Genomic DNA, 19,622 nt, shown 5'->3' on the forward strand with positions numbered 1-19,622 from the left:
AGTTCCATCTGAACCAGTCAATTGTCTTGCCAACATTTTTCCCTCGTCGTACCCGCCCTGCTGAACGTCAGTTGCACACATTGGACTGCAAGAGAGCATTGGCCTTCTACGTGGAGCGGACAAGCCCCTTCAGACAGTCTGCCCAAATGTTTTTCTTTTGACCCCAACAGAAGGGGCGTGGCTGTCGGGAAACGCACCATTTCCAATTGGCTAGCAGATTGCATTTCCTTCACTTACGCCCAAGCTGGGCTGACTCTTGAGGGTCATGTCAGCCACTATCGAAGAGATTTGCAAGGCTGCGACGTGGTCATCAGTCCATACATTTGCATCTCATTACTGGCTTCAGCAGGATAGCTGACGCGACAGTCGGTTTGGGCAGTTGGTGCTGCAGAATCTGTTTGGGGTTTAGAATCCAACTCAACCCCCCCCCCAGGCCCATTTTTATTCTGTTCCAGGCTGCACTCTCAGATGTTTATTCGTGGGTCAATCCTTATGTCCTCGCTGTTGCGAGGCCCAATTGACCTTCTTTCTTGTTTTGAGTGAGCCTGGGGGCTAAGGATACCCCATCAGTGAGAACAAGCAGCCTGCTTGTCCTCAGAGAAAGCGAAGTTACCTACATGTAGCAGGTATTGTCCGAGGACAGCAGGTTGATTGTTCTCACAAACCCGCCTGCCTCCCCTTTGGAGTTGTTCCTTTTCTTTGGTTTTACTTCATAAGTTGACTCCGCCTCCCCTTTGGGGTTGTTCCTTTTCTTTGGTTTTGCTTCATAAGTTGACTGAAGCGGGACTCTCGCACAATGGGCGGGAAGATGGCTGCGTGGTGCGTGTGCCTGTGTGCTCGAAGGCTCTAGCAAGCTTTGTTGCTAGGAAGATTTTCCGGACCTGGTGCTGCCTTGGACGTCACCCATCAGTGAGAAGAATCAGCCAGCTGTCCTTGGAGAATACCTGCTGCAGGTAAGTAACTTCTCTTTTTTAAATGTTAACTTTTTTTTTTTCTAATTCATTAGGGCGGAGAGCTGAAGAAGATGGTGGTGATGATAATGGATTGGAAGAGGACTCTGGAGATGGACAGGTAAATGTCAGATTTAAAGCGGGGATAGGTGGAGAATTCCATGATCAAGTTAACAATATTGCCTCTTTCTTTTCTTTACAGGAGGATATTGATGCTAGTCTGGATACCTTTCAAGATATTGACATGATGGATATTAGTGTTATAGATGAAACTGGCATGGATAATGACTCTAATATAGATTGTGCCCAGGAAAGCAATCCAGACTCGCCCTCTGATAAAGAAAATGGCGACGATGAAATGAGAGAAGTCTCAGAGCTGACTAGTGAAGAAAACTTGGAAACTTCAGAGTGTCCTGAAATTAAAGATAAATCTAGAACACTTAAAACAGCGGTATGCATATTTTAATTTGTATGCAGGTTGTAAATCTTTTGCATAGATAGGTACTTTAGCTGGCAGATGAACTGTGATTACTCTACAAGGGATACTTCTTAGCGTCTCTGTGAACCGACCCAGAATGTGACTGATGGGTTGTCCACACTTTCCAGCAGGTGGAGACTGAGAACGCTTGACTCTAGAGAGAGCCAGTAAGAGCCCCTGCCAGCTAGAGACAGATCCAGTATTCTCAGTCTCCAGCATGCGGAAGGTGGTGAGCCCTTCAGTCTCCTTATTTTCTGCTTTGTTTTTCTCTCTTTTCTATGTTGAAACAGCTGGTACTTTGAGGATAGCAGAGTTTGATTCTTCTCAGATGTATTTTCTTCTTCTTCTGTGCATTTGTTGTCTTTGCCCTGTTGTGCAGGCTGAAGCCCCTGGGAGTCTGTCAGTCTGGGCGGGGCAGGTTCTCACAGGTGGCCAGGTCCCTTGCACCAAGTCCTCCCTATTGTCAGTGAGGTGCTCCTTATTGTAATTGCCTCAGTCTCCAGGGAGGAGCAGATTAAAGCAGGGAGAGGCAACCGCTTAAAAAAAAAAAAAAAAAAACTTAGGTGCAAGTGAGGCAGTTCACTTGGGGTGGGAGGGGGGTAAAGGTTCGGGCGTTGGGAAGGATAAACTGCTGGCTCTAGTTTTGGCAGGAAACGCCGCCATCTTGCCTTCTGCGTCTATCATCAGATCGGCCTGCCTCTGCTGGTTCTTTCGGCACAGACAGATGGCAGGGAGGACCTTGCTGCTGAAGGTGAATTCGGGTCTTCTCTACCCAGTGAAGACCTGGCTATTAAGCGCAGGCGGTTGTCTTCTTTCTCTGACAGAGAATAGCCCCTATGTCGTCTCCTCCTTTGGTTTTGGCGGGATCTGGGAACTCTTCTAGACCTAAGCTTGAAGATGGGGAACTTCTGCTTGGGTAACAGGATGATCCGACTGTGATTTGAATTTTTCACCATGTGGAGCTGCCTGCATTTCTGAAGCTTTGGTAGCTGTGAATATTTTGGATCCTAAGGAACAATCTGCGGTTTCTGTGAATATTAAGATGGCAAGCACACGGAAGCCATCTAAAGCTTTCCCTATGCATGAATCCATTCATGAATTAATTTCCGCTCAGTGGTCTGACCCTGAGAGTACTTTGAAGGTGGCGAGGGTTATGACCTGTCTGTGGTCGCTGCTTCTACCCTGGACACCTCCTTACCTAAGGTGGACACTTTAGTGATGGCAGTTACTAAGACCACTCTTCCTGTGGAATGGTGTGTTACGCTTAAGAAAACAGAAGTAAAAGGAGTGGGAAAAGTGAACCAGGCTTGTCCAAATAACTGGAACCAAACAAATAATGATAAAATCAACACAGTTTATTAATATTTCCTTAGGAATGACAACACAATGCTGTGTTTTGGCCTGATGGCTTGCATCAGGAGTCTTATGTCTTAAGGAAAGACTAATGGTCTAATCTTGCATTTAGGTTGAAAAACAGAAGGCTTGAAATGGCAACATAAAGTTACGCTTAAGGACATGCAGAATAGGTGCCTTGAAGCCTCGCTTAAGTATTCTTTTGAAGTGGTGGCATTGACTTTACATGCATCCATTTGTAGTTCCTGTGCGGCCAGGGCTTGCCTTTCCTGGTTTCAGCAGGGCCTGTAGCAAGAGCAGGATTTGGCTTCTGTGCCCGGGACTGGTGCTTCGATGCAGTGGGCTCTAGCCCATTTAGCTAACGCCCTCTTAAGTGCTTTGGCCAAGCAGATGGCTTTAGCGGTTTCTGCCTGACGTCTTCTTTGGTTATGCCACTGGTCAGCTGGTATGGCCTCAATTTCTCACATTGTGATGTCGCAGGAGTTCCCACTTGAAGAAAAAAAGCAAAACAAACGAAGCTCCACTGGTGCTTCTTGGCGTCATGGCAGAGAAACTCCACTGCTGTGCATTGATCTGGGAGGGAGCAGATGCTGTAAATATTGCACCACATTAGAACTTTCGCTGGAGACAGGCCCCGTTCTTTCACTCTCATCGGTGGCCTCGAGGGGGGCGGGGGGGGGGGGGGGTGTAAAGATTTGGGCATTGAGAAGGATAAACTTCTGGCTCCAGTTTTTGGCGGGAAACGCCACCATCTTGCCTTTTCCATCTGTCATCAGATCAGTCTACCGATTCTTTCGGCTCAGCAGCATGCATGGAGTCTACCTGTTCTACAGACAAGTTCGGAAGGGGGTTTCCTCTTGAATTCGTCCTGCAAATGTACAAAGCCTTTTCTTTTACACAAGTCTGGCCCTCTTTCAGCTTCTTTGAGAAGGTCTATGGAGGGTCAGCTGGTCTCTGCTAAGCGACCCAGGGAGTCCTGGGATCTGGAGGAGGACCTAGGTTCTGACCTAGACCAGGAGATGCCCTCTTTTGAGGAACAAGATATTTTTTAAGTGAAGGACAGGTTGCTGAGGAAGAGAAGCCCCCTGCCGTAGAGGGGACTTAAGGTGGATCTCTAGGGAAAGGGAAATGGGACTTGATATACCGCCTTTCTGAGGTTTTTGCAACTACATTCAAAGCGGTTTAGATATATTCAGGTACTTATTTTGTACCAGAGGCAATGGAGGGTTAAGTGACTTCCCAGAGCTGCAGTGGGAATCAAACTCAGTTCCCCACGATCAAAGTACACTGCACTAACCACTAGGCTACTCCTCCACATTCAAAGTCCAGGTAAGACCTTTCCTATGCACCAGGATATTGGGGACGTCATTCAGGTACAGTGGTATGCCAGATTCTTCTTTTAGACTTGCTGAGTCTAGGGTTCATGTCTATCCGGTCACTGATTTGAACAACTCTCCTCTGAAGCCTCCGGTTGTGGATGTGGATGTGGTAGTCTCGGTGGTTACTAAAAGGAATACTGTTCCTGTGGATAGTGGCACTGTGCTTAAGGATGTTCAGAATCACGATATGGAGTCTTTGTTAAAGAGTAGTTTTGATGTTTGTGCTTTAGCATCTATTTGCGGTTCCTTGGTAGCTAGAGCTTGCTTTCACTGGTCTGAGAAGGTCCTGGATAGATCTTCGGATGGACGCCAAAGTGGCTAAGATTGAGATGGGATTGGTCTTTTTGGCTGATACTTTATATGATTTGCTGAGAACTTCAGCTAAATCTTTGGCCTTGGTTGTAGCTGCAAGACTGTCTCTTTGGCTACTAGGTTGGTCAGCAGATGTGGCTTCTAAGTCTATGCTCAGTAGATTTTCTTTTCGGGGTTCTCTGCTGATCACTTGGACAAGGTGGTCCGCAGTTTGGGAGATACTAAGGTATCAAGGCTGCCTGAGGACTTGATTTTCATCGCTATAGACCAGGTAGAGTGGCTCAAGTCCAGCAGTCTCAGTTCTTTCAAAGAAATCAGTCCTTTCGAGGAACTTGAGGGAGCAGAGACGCAGGAGCCTCTTTCCAGTCTACTGCTTGTCCTGTACAATGAAGGTTTTCGGGTCCAGCTTATCATTGCTGTGGGACCTCGCTTAGCGCAGTTTTATCGGTGGTGGGCCCACAGATTACCTCCGATCAGTGGGTACTTGAGGTTATTCAAGAAGGGTACACATTAGAATTAGTGTGACACCACCTTGGAGTCTCCTTGTCATTCTTGCCTCAAGGTGAATGTGGTCAGGGATACTCTAAAAAGGCTTCTCGACCTTCAGGCTATTTGTCTGGTTCCCTCTTCGGAGTTCTGGCAGGGTCGGTATTCCATTTACTTAGTTGTTCCAAAGAAATGGGGTTCTTTCAGACCAATTCTGGATCTCAAAGCGGTTAGTCAGGTGCTCAGAGTATCCAGTTTTCATATGGAGATTCTTCACTCGGTCATAGTGGCAGTTTGCTAGATCTAACAGAGGCCTATGTGCACATTCCGATTTGGCCCATGCATCGTTTTTGCGCTTTGCTTTGTTGGTAAGCATAATCCGTTTCGGGCACTGCCATTTGGCCTGGCTACAGCCCCTTGCAAGTTTATGAAGGTTATGGTGGGTGGTGGCAGTGGTTCTCGAGGAAAGAGGGAATCCTAGTTCATCCTTACCTGGACAATTGGCTGATCAGAGCAAAGTCGTATCAGAAGAGTATACAAGTCACGGGTCATGTGGTGGAGTTCCTGCAGTCCCTTGATTGGGTTGTCAACTCCCAAAAGAGTTGTCTATAGCTGCCTCAGTCACTGGATTATTTGGGGGTGTGCTTCAATACTTGGCAGGGTCGAGTGTTTTCTTCCCCAAGTCCGAATACTCAAGTTACAGTTGCAAATTCAACAATTTCTGTAGACATTGGGGCCGTGTGCAAGGCACTATCGTCAAGTGTTGGGCTCCATGGTAGTGACAATAGAGGCGGTGCCTTGGGCCAGAGCACATATTTCTGAAGTCCCTTCTCTTCAGGTGGTCACCACAGAGGAATTCGCTGCAGAGGAAATTATCACTGCCAATGCAGGATCGCAGCTGTCTGCTGGTGGCTTCGGACGACCAACCTATCCAAAGGGGGATGCCTCTGGATCCGCCGCAATGGATAGTAGTCATGACAGATGCCAGCCTCAAGGGCTGGGGAGCGGACTGTCGGGGCAGTATGCATCTGTTCGCTCTTTCAGCATCCCACATAGCGGTAACAGAGTAGTCAGGTATTCAGTCGCAACACTCTGGATCTTGGGGAGTGGGGGATTAGTGAGGTAGCGTTTTAGACAGTCTTGGGTCGCTGGGGGCTTCTTGTCATGGATCTCTTGGCCTTCGCGTTCAATGCTGTAGGGTTACCGAAAAGATCTCAAAGCACAAGGAGTGGATGCACTTCTTCAGTCTTGACCGGCAGGGCTTCTCTATGCATTTCTCCCATGGCCTCTTATAGGGTGTCTAATTCAGAAGTTCGAGGCGCACAGGGGCCAGGTGATCTTGGTGGTGCCGAATTGGCCCCGCAAGTCTTGGTATGCTGCTCTTCTCAAGTTTCCAGAGGCTCTCGGTCTTCTGGTCCAGGGTCCGGTAGCTTATCCAAACCCGGGTTGATTTTGTCTTACGGTTTGGCTCTTGAATGGGCGTAGTTGACCAAGAGTTACTCAGCGAGCGTGGTTGCCACGATGCTTCAGTCATGGTGTTTTATATCAGGACTTTTGAGATGTTGTGTGCTGATCTGAACATCTCTCCCTTTCATGCTTCGGTGGCACAGATCTTGGAGTTTTTACAAGGTTTTGATAAAGGCCTGGCGCTGGCCTCGCTAAATCGCGGGCTTGTTCTGTTTCCGTGGGTGCGTTCAGGACAAAGCCTTAGCTAGCCATCCAGATATTTCTCGGTTTTTACACGGGGCGAGTTGTACGTCCTTCCTCCCGGACTATCTTTCTTCTATGGGATCTTAATTTGGTTATCTTGGTTCTCACGAAGTCACCCTTTGAGCCTTTGGTGTCCTGTACTTGGAAGGATTTGATGCTCAAGGCGGTATTTTTGTTGGCCGTTGCCTCGGCTAGGATGGTGTCGGAGTTGGAGGCTCGCTCTTGTTGGCCTCTGTTTTTGGAATTTGCTAAAGACTGGGTGATGATGCACTCTGTCCCTTCCTTTCTCTGTAAGGTTTTGTCTTTTTCATTTGTCCCAGTCGGTGGTTTTGCCTGTGCTAGGTTCTTCAGGTTGGAGGATCATCGTCACTTGAAGTGTCTCATCAGGAGGGTCCTGAAGCACTAAGACTACGGAGGAATTTCGTCGGACGGATCATTTTTCTGTTTTGGAAGATCTCGTAAGGGGTTCATGGCTTCTAAACCCACCTTCTTTAGCGTCCCTCCGGCCCAGAATGCAACTGTGCATGCCTTCCAGCGGGTGGAGATTGAAAACTAGAGAGAGCCAATAAGAGCCCTGGCCAACTGTTACTAGCCTCAGTATTCAGTCTGCAGCAGGTGGAAGGTGATGAGCCCTTTCATTCTTTTTCTTTTTTTCCCTTAGCGAGTGGTTTTATTTTGTGCCATGTAGGCTGAGGTCCATGGGGGTCTCAAGCCTCAGGAGTGTCACACTCAGGTGGCTGGGCCCTGAGAATGGGAAATACTACTACTTACCACTACTACTTAACATTTCTAGAGCGCTACTAGGGTTACGCAGCGCTGTACAATTTAACAAAGAGACAGTCCCTGCTCAAAGAGCTTACAATCTAATAGACAAGTGAACGGTAGGTCCGAGAACACACCCCAAAACAGGCCCCTGCATTCTGCTTTTTCCTACTCCTCTAGGATTATTTTTAAATTGTTTTTCAAATATTGTATGGCATGACACTGGATTACATGCAGCCCTTAATAACTATTCCCTTATGCAATATAAGGGGACTACTACTTAGACCTCATCTTCCAGGTTGCAAGAGTGCGCTATAAGACGGTTCACTCGGCAGACTTGAGACTCCAAGGTGCTAAGTGGTGGAGCTCGCTGCCAATGGTAATCAGGGGTCAGCCTGATTACTTGGTATTTTGCAAAAGGCTGAAAACATTCCTCTTCCTCAGCAGCCATACAGACCGGTCAAGACGCTTGGGTTATGCATGCCTACCAGCAGAGGGAGACTGAAAACACTAACTTTTAACTGTGTACATATAACCTGTGCCTGGCCATATATATCCAGTATATCTCAGTCTCCAGCAGAGGGTAGACATGTAGACTGTGCAGCTTGTCTGGTCTGGTAGGATTTAGATATTTTTCTCGGGAGATTAGTTTAATTTTCTTCACTAGGGTAAAGAGGAAATCCCTGTGCCTGGTATACCTTGGTGTGCTAGGTGTTGGTGGGCCCGGTGGGGCCTGCCATTGTCCCCTCTGGGGTGTCACACCCGGGTGGCCGGGTCCCTCCCCCTGGCTGGCTCTCCCTTTTTGGACAGCTTTGTGCCTCTGCTGCAGTGGTAGTGCTGCAGCCTTGAGTGCCTGGTAGTCTTTAGCAGCGGGGCTCAAAGTTTTAGAGAAAAAAAAAAGACGAGCTGCACTCCGGTTTTATCCGGGGTTGGTTGAACTGCCTGGGAGAGCTGAGGCTCGCAGGGTCTCCAGGTAGGTTTTTATTGCCTTTATTGCTTTTAGTTTGGTTCAGCTGTGTTCTTACCTGCTCTGGGTCATGTTGAAGCTCCTTCGCTGTCAGTCTTGTGCTCGTCGGGGTTTAGACGTGGTGGGCAGGTTTTGTGGAGAGCTCAAGCCTCTGCGCCGCCTGTGTTAGCGGCGGAGGTTCCTGCGGCTGGTTTACATGAGGTTGAAGAACCTCAGGTGGGAGTTTCAGCGGCAGTCCCGATTTTTTGTGGGAACTGCAACCATCTTGGATTCGGCTCGAGCAGGAGCTGAGCCGATCTTGGCTTCACAGGGAATCCCTTTTGCGGGACAGTCTGCGGGGGGTGGAAGCCTCCGGAGGCATGGGTTTTCCTCTGGATTTTATATGGCGTATGTTTCAAGCCTGGAAGGCGGGTCCTCGAGCGGAGCCCCTTGGTCTAGAGATGGGGGGTGGGCTCGCTAAAAGGCCATATGTGGAGTGGTCTGAGGACATGGAGATTTTTTTTCTTTCCCAGATTCTGAGGGTGATTTTAGTGCGCTGGACGAGGGGTCTCTGGCAGGTCAAGATAAGGAGCTTGCGTTGCCAGGAGAGGACCCTTCGGCTGTTCGGATTTTTCACAGGGATGAATTATCCGAGCTTATTGATTAGGTGTCTGCTACCTTAAAATTTGATCCTGCGGAGGTCCCACTGGGGGATGGGAAGCAGGTGGATCCGTTGGTTAAAGGGATTAGGCGGGTTTCTTGCTCTTTTCCCATGATCGCAGACCTGAGAGACATGATAACGCAGGAGTGGCATTCCCCGGAGGCTCAGTGTAAAGTGGCTCGGGCCATGGCTAAGCTCTATCCTCTTCCCCAAGAGGACAGAGATTCTCTCAAGACCCTGGCCGTGGTGACGGCAGTGACTAAGGCTACAGCTATTCCGGTGGAAGGTGGGGCTGCGTTGCAAGATCCCCAGGATAGGAAGTTGGAGTCCTTTCTGAAGCGGAGTTTAGATTTGTCTGCTTTGGCGTTATAAGCATCTGTGGAGTTCTGGTAGCTCGTGCGTGTTTCCGCTGGGCTGAGAGGCTCCTGGATAGCCCGCGGTCTGATAGGGCTTGCTGGGTTCAGGATTTGGCAAAGTTGGAGATGGGGTCATCTTTTTTGGCGGATGCGCTATACGACTTGTTACAGGCATCGGCAAAGAACATGACCCTAGTGGTGGCAACTTTTCGGGCCCTGTGGTTGCAGGGCTGGGTTGTGGATGCTGCCTCTAAGGCAAAGGCAAAACTTTGTTCGCTCCCTTTTAAAGGTTCTTTGCTTTTTGGGGAGGAGTTGGATATTTTGGTGAGAGGGCTTGGTGATGCTAAGGTCCCTCTGCTTCTGGTGCTTCGTCCTAAGGTATCTAGGGGGCTGCAGTGCGCGGACGATTTCGAGAAGCTAGGCTGTATTGGCCAGGTAGGTCTTCTGGTGCGACTAGGGGTCGATTTTTTTCCAGAGAACCCAGTCCTTTCGGGGTGGAGGCCGTGATTCCTTTTTGGAAACGGCAGATATGATCCGTGCTTCTCAATGATGGTGTGGAGACCCAGTCTCTGTTGCGCGTCGATGCTCGGTTACACTTGTTTTACCAGAGGTTTGTCCAGATTACGTCAGACCAGTGGGTGCTGCAGGTAGTGCGAGACGGTTACGCGCTAGAGTTCAAAGGTTCTCTCTCTGATTTCTTCCTCGTGTCTCCTTGTCGTTTGCGACGCAAGGCGAGAGCAGCGCGAGATACTCTGTTGTGTCTGATCGATTTAGGAGCTGTAGTTCCTGTTCCTTCAGGGGAAAGCTGAACAGGTGGTTCCATTTATTTCATGGTACCCAAAAAAGAGGGATCATTTCGTCCAATTTTAGACATCGAGAGTCAATGCAGCGCTAAAGGTTCCCTCTTTTCGGATGGAGACTTTATGATCAGTAATTGTGGCGGTTCAGAAAGGGGAATTTCTTACTTGGTTGAACCTGACAGAGGCTTACTTGCACATTCCCATTCAGGCGGCGCATCAGCGTTTTCTGCGCTTTGTGGTCTTAGGGAGGCATTTCCAGTTTTGTGTGCTTCCCTTCGGTCTGGTGGCAGCTCTGCGGTTGCAGGGCATTTTGGTTCATCCTTATCTAGACGATTTGGTTGATTCAAGCCAAATCAAGGTCGGAGAGCGAGGGGGTCACCTCTCATGTCATAACCTTCTTGCAGTCGCTGGGCTGGGTTGTGAATCTGGCCAAGAGTCAGCTAGTACCTTCGTAGTCCCTAGACTATCTGGAGGTGCGTTTTGACATGAAGAAAGGCTGGGTGTTTCTGACAACTTCCCGCATTTACAAGTTGCAGGAGCAGATTTGGCAGCTCTGTGCACAGAGGGCGCCCTCGGCTCATGTGTGTCTTCAGGTCTTGGGTCTGATGGCGGCAGCAGTAGAGGTGGTTCCTTGGGCCAGAGCTCGTATGAGACAGTTGCAGGGAGCTCTCTAGGTGCTGGTCTCCTCAGTCTCAGTGTTTGGAGGAGAGACGACTTCTGCTGGAGGTCACTCGACGCAGTCTCCGCTGGTGGCTTCACACTCCGAATCTAGCGAAGGGCATGCTGCTAGACGATCCGAATTGGGTAGTGCTTACTACGGATGCGAGTCTGGGGGGGGCTCGTGTGGGTCAGGTAACCCAGGGATGTTGGAGGAAGCGCGATGGTCCATCAATCGCCTCGAGATGCGAGCAATTCGGTTGGCTCTGCAGTCCTTTCAGGGCAATGCCACGGCCGTCGCATGTGTAAATTGGCAGAGGGGAATGAGGAGCCAAGCACTAGCTGTAGAGGCAGCAAAGTTAATGTTTTGGTCAGAAACTCATCTTCATGGTCTCTCGGCGGTACACGTAGCAGGGGTGGACAATGAGCGTGGACTTACTGAGCAGGCACACGTTGGATCCTGGAGAGTGGCCTCTCCATACCCTCAGTCTTCAATTGTATAGTGTTGGAGTGGGGTCGTCCGGTGTTGGATCTCATGGCGTCGGCTGATAACGCTCATGTCCCTCGGTTTTCCAGTCGTCGACGGGATCCTCGAGCCAAGGGGATCGATGCGTTGGTGCTTCCGTGGCTGAATCAAGAGTTGCTCTATGTGTTCCCACCGTGGCCTCTGGTGGGGCGAGTAGTGCAGCGAATCGAGTGTCATTCGGGACCAGTGATACTGATAGCGCCCAATTGGCCACGTCGTCCGTGGTACGGCGATCTGGTACGTTTGATAGTGCAGGAGCTGATTCTGTTGGGGCCCGAGGTGAGGTTGGTTCAGGGTCCGATCGAGATGGCCGACCCCTCTCCATTCTCGCTTACGGCTTGGCTCTTGAGCGGCACAGATTAAGGAAGAAAGGTTTTTCTGCCAGGGTGATTGACACTATGTTGCGTTCTCGTAAGAGGACTTCTTCTTTGGCTTATGTGTGTGTGTGGCGGATTTTCGAGAATTGGTGCCAAGAGCAGGATTATCTACCTTTGCGTGTTTCGATAGCGGAAGTTTTGAAGTTTCTTTAGGACCGTTAAACAGGGGTCTCTCACTGTCTTCCCTTTGCAGCCTTGTCTTGTTTCAGAGGTAAAGTTCAGGGAGTACCCTTGGCAGCCTCTCCGTACGTGGGGCGGTTCTTGAAGGCAGTGTTGCTTCGGCCGCCACGTTGTCCGATGGTTCCTCCTTGGGATTTGAATCTAATTTGAGGCACTGGTAGGACCTCCGTTTGAACCATTGGCTTCCAGCACCTGTAAGGATCTTACTCTGAAAACAGTTTTTCTGGTGGCCATTTCTTCAGCGCGTAGAATTTTGGAACTTCAGGCTTTGTCTTGTAGGGAGCCCTTCTTATCTTTCCCTAGAGAGAAAGTTACTTTGCGGACGGTTCCTTCGTTCCTAAGATGGTGTCCTCTTTTCATGTAAATCAGGTAATTTCATTGCGAGTGTTGGGTGATCGGGTGATCATTCTCAATGTTGTTTGGCCAAGTTGGATGACAGACGCATTTTGCGTTCTTACTTAAGAGTCATTCCGTGTCAAGTGGACCAATTTTAAAGGTCGTCCCCACCTCACCATCTCAGATTTTGATGGAATTTGGTACATAGTTTCTTTATGATAAAAAACTAAGCTGTGCAAAATTTTAGTTCAAAAGACTAAAAATTGGAGGTTCTAGGGGACCTCAAGTAAAGGATTGCAATATGTCGCCTGAGCAAAAATGACATTTTGGGCCAACTTCCAGAAGCTGTAAAACTGGAAGTTTTAGTAGTACAAGGGGGATATTTGGAGAACCTGCACTACTTTTAGGGCTTAATGAACTGGCAAAACCCCATGTTCCTAGCCCTCTTACTTTTTGAATGGGTTAGGCTCAAACTTTGCCAAAAAAACGGCAAAAATCAATTTACAGCGATGTTGAGGCTGCTGTAGTTTCTAAACTAGTTGGCCTTTCAGGTTGATTTTGGTAGGTGTACTAAATGCACGGCTGTAATGAGGCATTCCAATTTGCAGCACTTTCCTTCAAGTGGTTGAAAAAGTATAAGCGTTCAAAGTTGGTATAAAAAGCATTTTTGCCCATTTTGGGCTATCTTTGATGCCCTTGATCTCCAGTGGGACAGCTTCAATATTCTTTCTTTTAGCACCATTAGAAAAAGCAGATTTCCTTCTATCAGAATATGTAGTTTTCAATTTGGAATCTCTCCATATAAGGATTGCAAAAAAAGTGTTTTTTGGCCAGTATTGTTGAATGATAGATGAAACGGATATAGGGCCCATCGATGTTTCTAATTGCTGTATAAGTCACTCAGTTGCTTTAAGCATGCGTTGGTCCATGGTGGCTACGCCACTACCAATTCAATAGGAAGTGGCAACCTCATCGCCAAGAGGTCACGCCCGATAGCCAGGCAAGCCCAGCCACTTGGCATAGGTTCCCAAGCCTGAAGGTGGGCATCTTACTTGAGGTTCCCAAGCCTCATTTGGTTGTCTTTGCCTAGTTTCTCAAGCCTAATGGGGGTGTCTTAATGGTTCCCAAGTAAAACCTCAGTGCTGAAGTGACAAGAATTTTTCACTGATAAGTTTCACTGCTGTTTCTGGAAATGTATATTGTCGTCCAAGTGCTGTAGTTGCTGGTACTGGAAGAACTGCTAGAATATGCTGTTCAGAAATCCAACAAGAATCTCTTCTGCTAGGCCAATGAAATGATCGTGCAGGCCCGCATGGATGCATAAAGTTGACCAAGGCATCGTGTTCTTCAAATGATGTCACAGACATTGCCAATCCACCATTTGTTGTCATAAACACAGGCAACATACTGCCCAGGCTGAAGTTGAGACACATTTATGCCAGGTACACTCACTGGGTCATCTGACTGACAAAGTTTGACAACAAATGAGGAGGAATCATTTGACACTCTACTGACTGAAATTTGGTTCAAGTCAATGGGAATAAACTGGTGATTTTCACGAGTTCCAGCAACTGTGGAAGCTTTACTGAATCTTTCCTCTTGTGCAGATCTTGAAGATTCAATTTCATCCTTGGAAACAAAAATAACTTGATTTTATTTATTTTTTGATCACAAAATTCAAACAAACCTTGTGCTGTGAGAATTTGGCTATTTTTAGGTCGTTGCAAACTAGCCTGAGCAGCTAGTCGCTTTGTTGTACCACCTATGGCATCACATGGTGACTTGCCATGGCTTGTGCCAAAGAAATTCCACTGTGCACTTAATTCCAAATTCTGTTTGATGATAGCACAAGTTGGCAAAATTTTTGAAGTTCTTGTATTGTGCAGCTGAGCCATCACTAAAGTATGTTACATATTTTATTTCTCCAATTTTGCTTTTCAAGAACGCGATTAATTTTTCCAAGAATGCATGTACAGCAACTGCATCATGCCGCAAGCTGTCACTTATTATGCAAACACTTATGCACTGAATTTCACTTGAAGCATCACGGAAGTACACACCAAATGGATGCAGTGTAGCTTGACTGTTTTCCCAGTGGAAACCTTGAACAGCATCTTGGACAATAAAGGAGTAGTTTTCAGCAAAGTCCAAGAGAACAACAATTTCACAAGGATTTAGGTTTTCTTTAACAGTTTTTAAGTATTGTCTAATGTTTGGAAATGTAATGGTGAATTGACAGGTTTGAAACTTTCAATGTAAGCTTAGATACAAAATCATCAACATACATCTGTTTGGTCTCCAGTGTGGTGCGATCTGTATGAACCCACTGCTTAAACTCGATTGTTTCACCTGGGTCAGCATCACTGAACACTTCTGTCAGGTAATTTTCAAGCACATCTTTAAGTGGACATATTTCACACCTGTGAAGCATGCATTCTTTGCATTCCAAATTGCACACAGTTTTAGCCATCAGTGCTTTGTAATCTTCGTTCAGCAGATGGCTTCCAGCAAGCATAAGCTTCACATTTTGATGAATGACACAAACACACACTGAATGCATACCAGATGAGCCAACAGTGACACACCATTTTGGCCTTAGCTCACAAAATTTGGAAAAACCCACTTCTGGCCCATTTCGAGTACGATTTGCAACATATATTTCTTTTAGATTGCTAAGCAGCAAGCGCTTTTGCATTTGAATTTTTTCAGTGCCACTTCTGACAGAGACAAAATCGTTTTTCCCTGAGCACAGTCTACTGAATTCATCATCTTAAAAAAAGCCAAGAATTTTTTTTTCTGTTTCTTCTGGTAAAACTTTACCTTTCTTCTTGTCTGGTTTTGCCAGAATTCCACAAACTGATTTCAGATTTCTTGCTTTTTTAACCATTCTAGTTGAAACCATGAATTCTGAGGCAGTTCTTTCAATAGAGCAGCTGTTTGGTGCTAAAGTTAGTATTTGCAGTTTTTCTGCATGATTTGCTGAAACTTGGACTTTGTTTTTCAACTCGTTTAGCAGGTCATCATAATCAGAACATTTGTCACATTTCTGACTGGTAGAAGGTTGAGTTTCAAACTCATGTAGGTCTAAGCCACCAGCAACTGCAAGATGATGACTCAAAGTATTTTGCACTCGCCTGATTTTGCGCTTGGTGTAGCCTCGTACATCACGCTTGCTGACTTTTTTGAACTTTAATGGAGAAATACCAAGAGATGTGAAACTTGTGTTCAACTTGCCAGAAATGTCACTGTGTTCATCATCTGCTGCTGTTGATGATGATAAAGAATCAGCAGCTCTGTTACTGACGTCTTTTCGACAAGATGGACATAGTTTCTGACCCGGCACAAATATTTTGCTTGTTAAGGCCTTTAGCTGGGCTGCTAGTGTGTCATCCAGCACTCTTAAGCCCCTTTTTGCATTATGACCACTTTTGGAAAATGGGTTACAGCAGGTTCTTTGCAAAAATTCAAACTTTTTCAACAGTAAGGATTCATGATGAAGGCAAATAGTTGATCCAGCATCGAAAAGTTGACCAGAACGCTCTTGTAACAACTTCTGTTGATCAGGCAGAAGCTCTTCAATTAATTTCAAACCTTTATTCCTTAGCGTCCCTCCGGACCGGACCAGGATTGGACTGATGGGTTGTGCTCGCCTACCAGCAGGTGGAGACTGAGAAAAAACTCTGACTCTAGAGAGCCAATAGGAGCCCTGGCCATGTGACCTTAGCCTCAGTATTTTCTCAGTCTCCCAGCAGGTAGGAAGTGAGCCCATTAGTCTCTCTCCTTTTCTCTTTAGATATTACAGATATTTGTGATAATTCTTCTGTGTCTGGAATCTTATTTAGAGGCTTGACAGGGTTTCCTTTCTCTTCTTTCTTTGACAGCCTCGGGGGTGTTAAACTCGGGTGTCTCGAGTCCACCCCCCTTCCTCCCCATCTCCCTGGCTTAGCAGGGAAGGGCCGTCCCTTTCTCTGGAAAGGTGTACCGTCTTTGGGAGAGGCAGCCACTTTTAACAGGCAGCTGCTTTAAAAGAATTAAATAAAAGGAAATTCAAAGAAGCAGACTTTCTTTCCCCAGACTTCTAACGAGCAGGCAGCTCCAGTGTTCTATTATGATTGAGGGGTTATAAAAAAAAAAAAAAAAAACCAGAAGAAAATAATTCAGTGTCTGTGACTTTAAACAGCGATTTTTCTCGTCAGATTTAATTTCCTCCATTTTCTTGCGTTTTGGCGGCGGCAGTTTAAACAAATGGAAAAAAAAAAAAAGAAAGGTGCGAACCGCGTAAGCGCGGCCACCTGTTTTTTCCGATATGGCTTAAAAGTTCAAACAGCTGCTGTCGGTCAGCGTCGCGCAGTTCACGCAGCCGGAACGTGTAAATTTTGCTCTCCCTTCAAGGTTTCTTCGGGTCCGGTGCTGCCTCCGGTTTTTTCGTGGCCTTTTTCGCCGGCTGTTGTTTCTTCGCCGTTCCACTGGGCTCCGCTTGTTCGGAGGTGTCGGGCGCGCTGTCGACGATCGCCACGGGGCCAGTGGCGCGAACGGCGGCCATTTTGTTTCTCCCTCCATCTTATCAGTCAGGGATCTCTCTGCTGAAGGTAAGGCTGCAGTTCATAGAGCAGTTCGGCTCCAAGATGTGTACACTTTTGTATGTGCTGAATGGCGTATTCTAAAATGCTCTTCACATCAGCAGGCAATATTTGGTTGAAAGGGGGCTCCTTTCATATATGGATATATAACAAGCTTTTCTTCTTTTAAATTTCTATGTATCACGGGGCTGTTAACACTAGTTTTTTCTGGTGCTCAGTCATTTTTCATTGCCTGGTGGAAAATCTACATCTTATCATAATATCATAATTCATTTCAAGCATTTTCCTCAATAGCTGTAGTATTATACAGTGTTTTAAGAACTTTAGAAACTTTCTCTATAGGCATAGAGTAAATTTCTGTCTTTCTCATTCCCTGGTGAATAGGACTACATTGTCTAAGAGTCAATTGATTGGTACTTTGCAATTCTGACCATAATATCTTAGTTCCTTTCAAGCATTTTACTCCATGCCTATGATGTTATATAGTGTTTTAAGAACTTAACAGACAATCACTCTCAATGGCTGTAGTGTTATACAGTGTTTTCTTTTTCCGACTTTAAGAAGCCTTCTCTAGAGGCATACAGTATATTGTTCAGATGCCATGGGGATATATCAGCTCTTTCATATTCTCTGAGGGACAGTCCTGTCTACCAAGCTCCCAATCACTCAGCTGCCTTAGCAGGCATGCTTTATTCATGTCTTCCCTTCTTTTCCAACTGCCTTGAAGCCTCTATTTCATTTTAGCTTTCTTCTGGTTTTTACAGGACATATGGTCACTTAGAGAATAAAGTCATCCTTTCACTTAAAGATAGTGGACGTTCCTCAAACCATCTACTCGTGTTTGTCTCTACTCTATCAGTTCAGCATTGGCAGATTATAAACATCCTGGTTTGGTCCAGTATGCCTATACATACCATCTGCTATCTCTTCCTCTTCCTTAGAGACCTGATGTTATATCAAGCTTTCTTGAATTCAGATACAGTCTTGTCTACACTGCCTTCACCAAGTGGCTGTGGCACAACTTCACTTTTTTCGTTACAGGTAATTTCCAAGTTTGTCCTTTCATTTTCATTCTATGCGCCTTCACTCCAGAGTGTTCTTTCAATTGGAAGGGGATTCACTCACTTCCTGTGTATTTATGCCATAGGTACATAAGTATGGTTATGCTGGGTAAGGCCTAAAGTCCATCAAGTCCAGCATTCATATCTAATGGGCATAGGTACATAAGTGTTGCCATTCTGGGGAAGCTCAAATGTCCACCTTTCTACAGCCAGAACAGCATTAAAAGAAGAAAAAAAAAAAAAACCTCTCACGAGAGTATCGAACAGAAATCTCTGCTCCAAAAGCAAGGCTTTGCAGTAATTCTGCAAACTAACACATACAATATTTGCCATGGCTGTTCACCACTAGGAACACTGGGGACCCTGGGCCTAGGTTCGGTGTTTTAACCTGAAACAAGCTCAACATTCATATCTATTGGGTGTGAGTCTGGTACTACTACTACTACTACTTAACATTTCTAGAGCGCTACTAGGGTTACGCAGTGCTGTACAAATTAACAAAGAAGGACGTTCCCTGCTCAAAGGAGCTTACAATCTACATCTCAGTGAGGGAGGACGCATGACCGTGGTACGTGGATTAGTGGTATGTGGATTAGGGAGATCCAAGAAATTACAGGCCGGTGAATCAGACGTTCATACAGGGACAATTTTTTCTGTCCGGAGCGTACTACCATAGCTGGTGGACTTCTATATTCAGAACTTACCCAACTATGGAACGCCATAGAGATAGGGTTGGAGTTTGTAGTCCTATTTAACTGGTGTCCTTGGTCACCCTTCCTCTTCTCCTCAGGATCCAGAGAATGGCTAGTTTTTTGCTTATGCATTAACTGGTCATTTTCAGCAGTACTCTCTCTTCCGTTCTTTTATAGATCTAAGAGGATGTTCATTGCGCTCTTAGGGTCATTTCATTCTTACCTAGACGACTGCCTAATTGGAGAAAGTCTTATCAGCAGAGTTCTCAGGTCACGCACCGGGTGTTGCATTTCTTACAGTCTCTAGGTTGGGTGGTGATTGTAGCCAGGCCTCTCATTTGATCTCTCATCAGATATCTCTGATTTTCTCTTTGTTTAGTCAGGTTGGCGCACAGTTTTTTGTCTCCTCTGCAAACATCCCAGTTTATATTTTTCTTGGTGACCTTGGGCCTTCGGCCATTTCCTCGCTCTATTCTGCAGAATGCAATTTTACTTTCTAATGCCCAAGAAGGAATTTTCCTTCATCCTATTGCGAATCTCAGGGTCATCAATTGCGCTATTTAAGTGTCATCTAGTTATCTCAAGAACCTTAGTTCTGTGATTGGGATGCTTCGTGCAGTACACTTTTTGGCAGAAGCTTGTTTGTATATATTTTTTTTCTGGGGGACCTCAGCAATTCGTTTTACCTTCGGGTGAATTTTGTTTTCCCTACTGACAAACAAGGCGGAGAGAGCTATGTTGGTCCTTGCCATGGCAATGGGTTATGTCATCCGCCAAGGAGGAGTTAAGAGTATACTCTTGAGTTTGTAGTCATTTTTTCTTAGTTGTCTCACCCTGCATTTAGGTGAATGGACTCTCATTTTTTCAGCCTTACTTCCTCACTGCGACACTTCAGGGCTATCTCTTTTTGCCTTCAGGCTCACGAACATTTCTTGCTTCTTCCGTTCAGCAACAGTCTTGACGGAGACAGGGACAGATGCCAACGTCCAGCAGGGGTTTTTCAACCTTTTTTATGCGTTT

At 46.4% G+C, this 19,622-nt stretch overlaps 1 protein-coding gene across 3 annotated transcripts in view; it reads left to right on the plus strand.

Moving 5' to 3' along the window:
• Nucleotides 1-19,622, plus strand: part of LOC115480740 (scaffold attachment factor B2-like) — a 205,543-nt gene that overhangs the window by 21,812 nt on the left and 164,109 nt on the right. For all 3 annotated transcript variants that reach the window (XR_003943860.1, XM_030219611.1, XM_030219610.1), the window contains exons 3-4: nucleotides 1,007-1,071; nucleotides 1,153-1,401. Coding sequence is in view for 2 of the 3 variants with exons in the window: in XM_030219611.1 (XP_030075471.1) it covers nucleotides 1,007-1,071; nucleotides 1,153-1,401 (314 nt within the window). In the remaining variant the exon portion in view is untranslated. The remainder of the gene's footprint in view (nucleotides 1-1,006; nucleotides 1,072-1,152; nucleotides 1,402-19,622) is intronic.

Source organism: Microcaecilia unicolor, chromosome 11 (genome assembly GCF_901765095.1).
Source record: "Microcaecilia unicolor chromosome 11, aMicUni1.1, whole genome shotgun sequence".
NCBI lineage: Eukaryota > Metazoa > Chordata > Amphibia > Gymnophiona > Siphonopidae > Microcaecilia > Microcaecilia unicolor.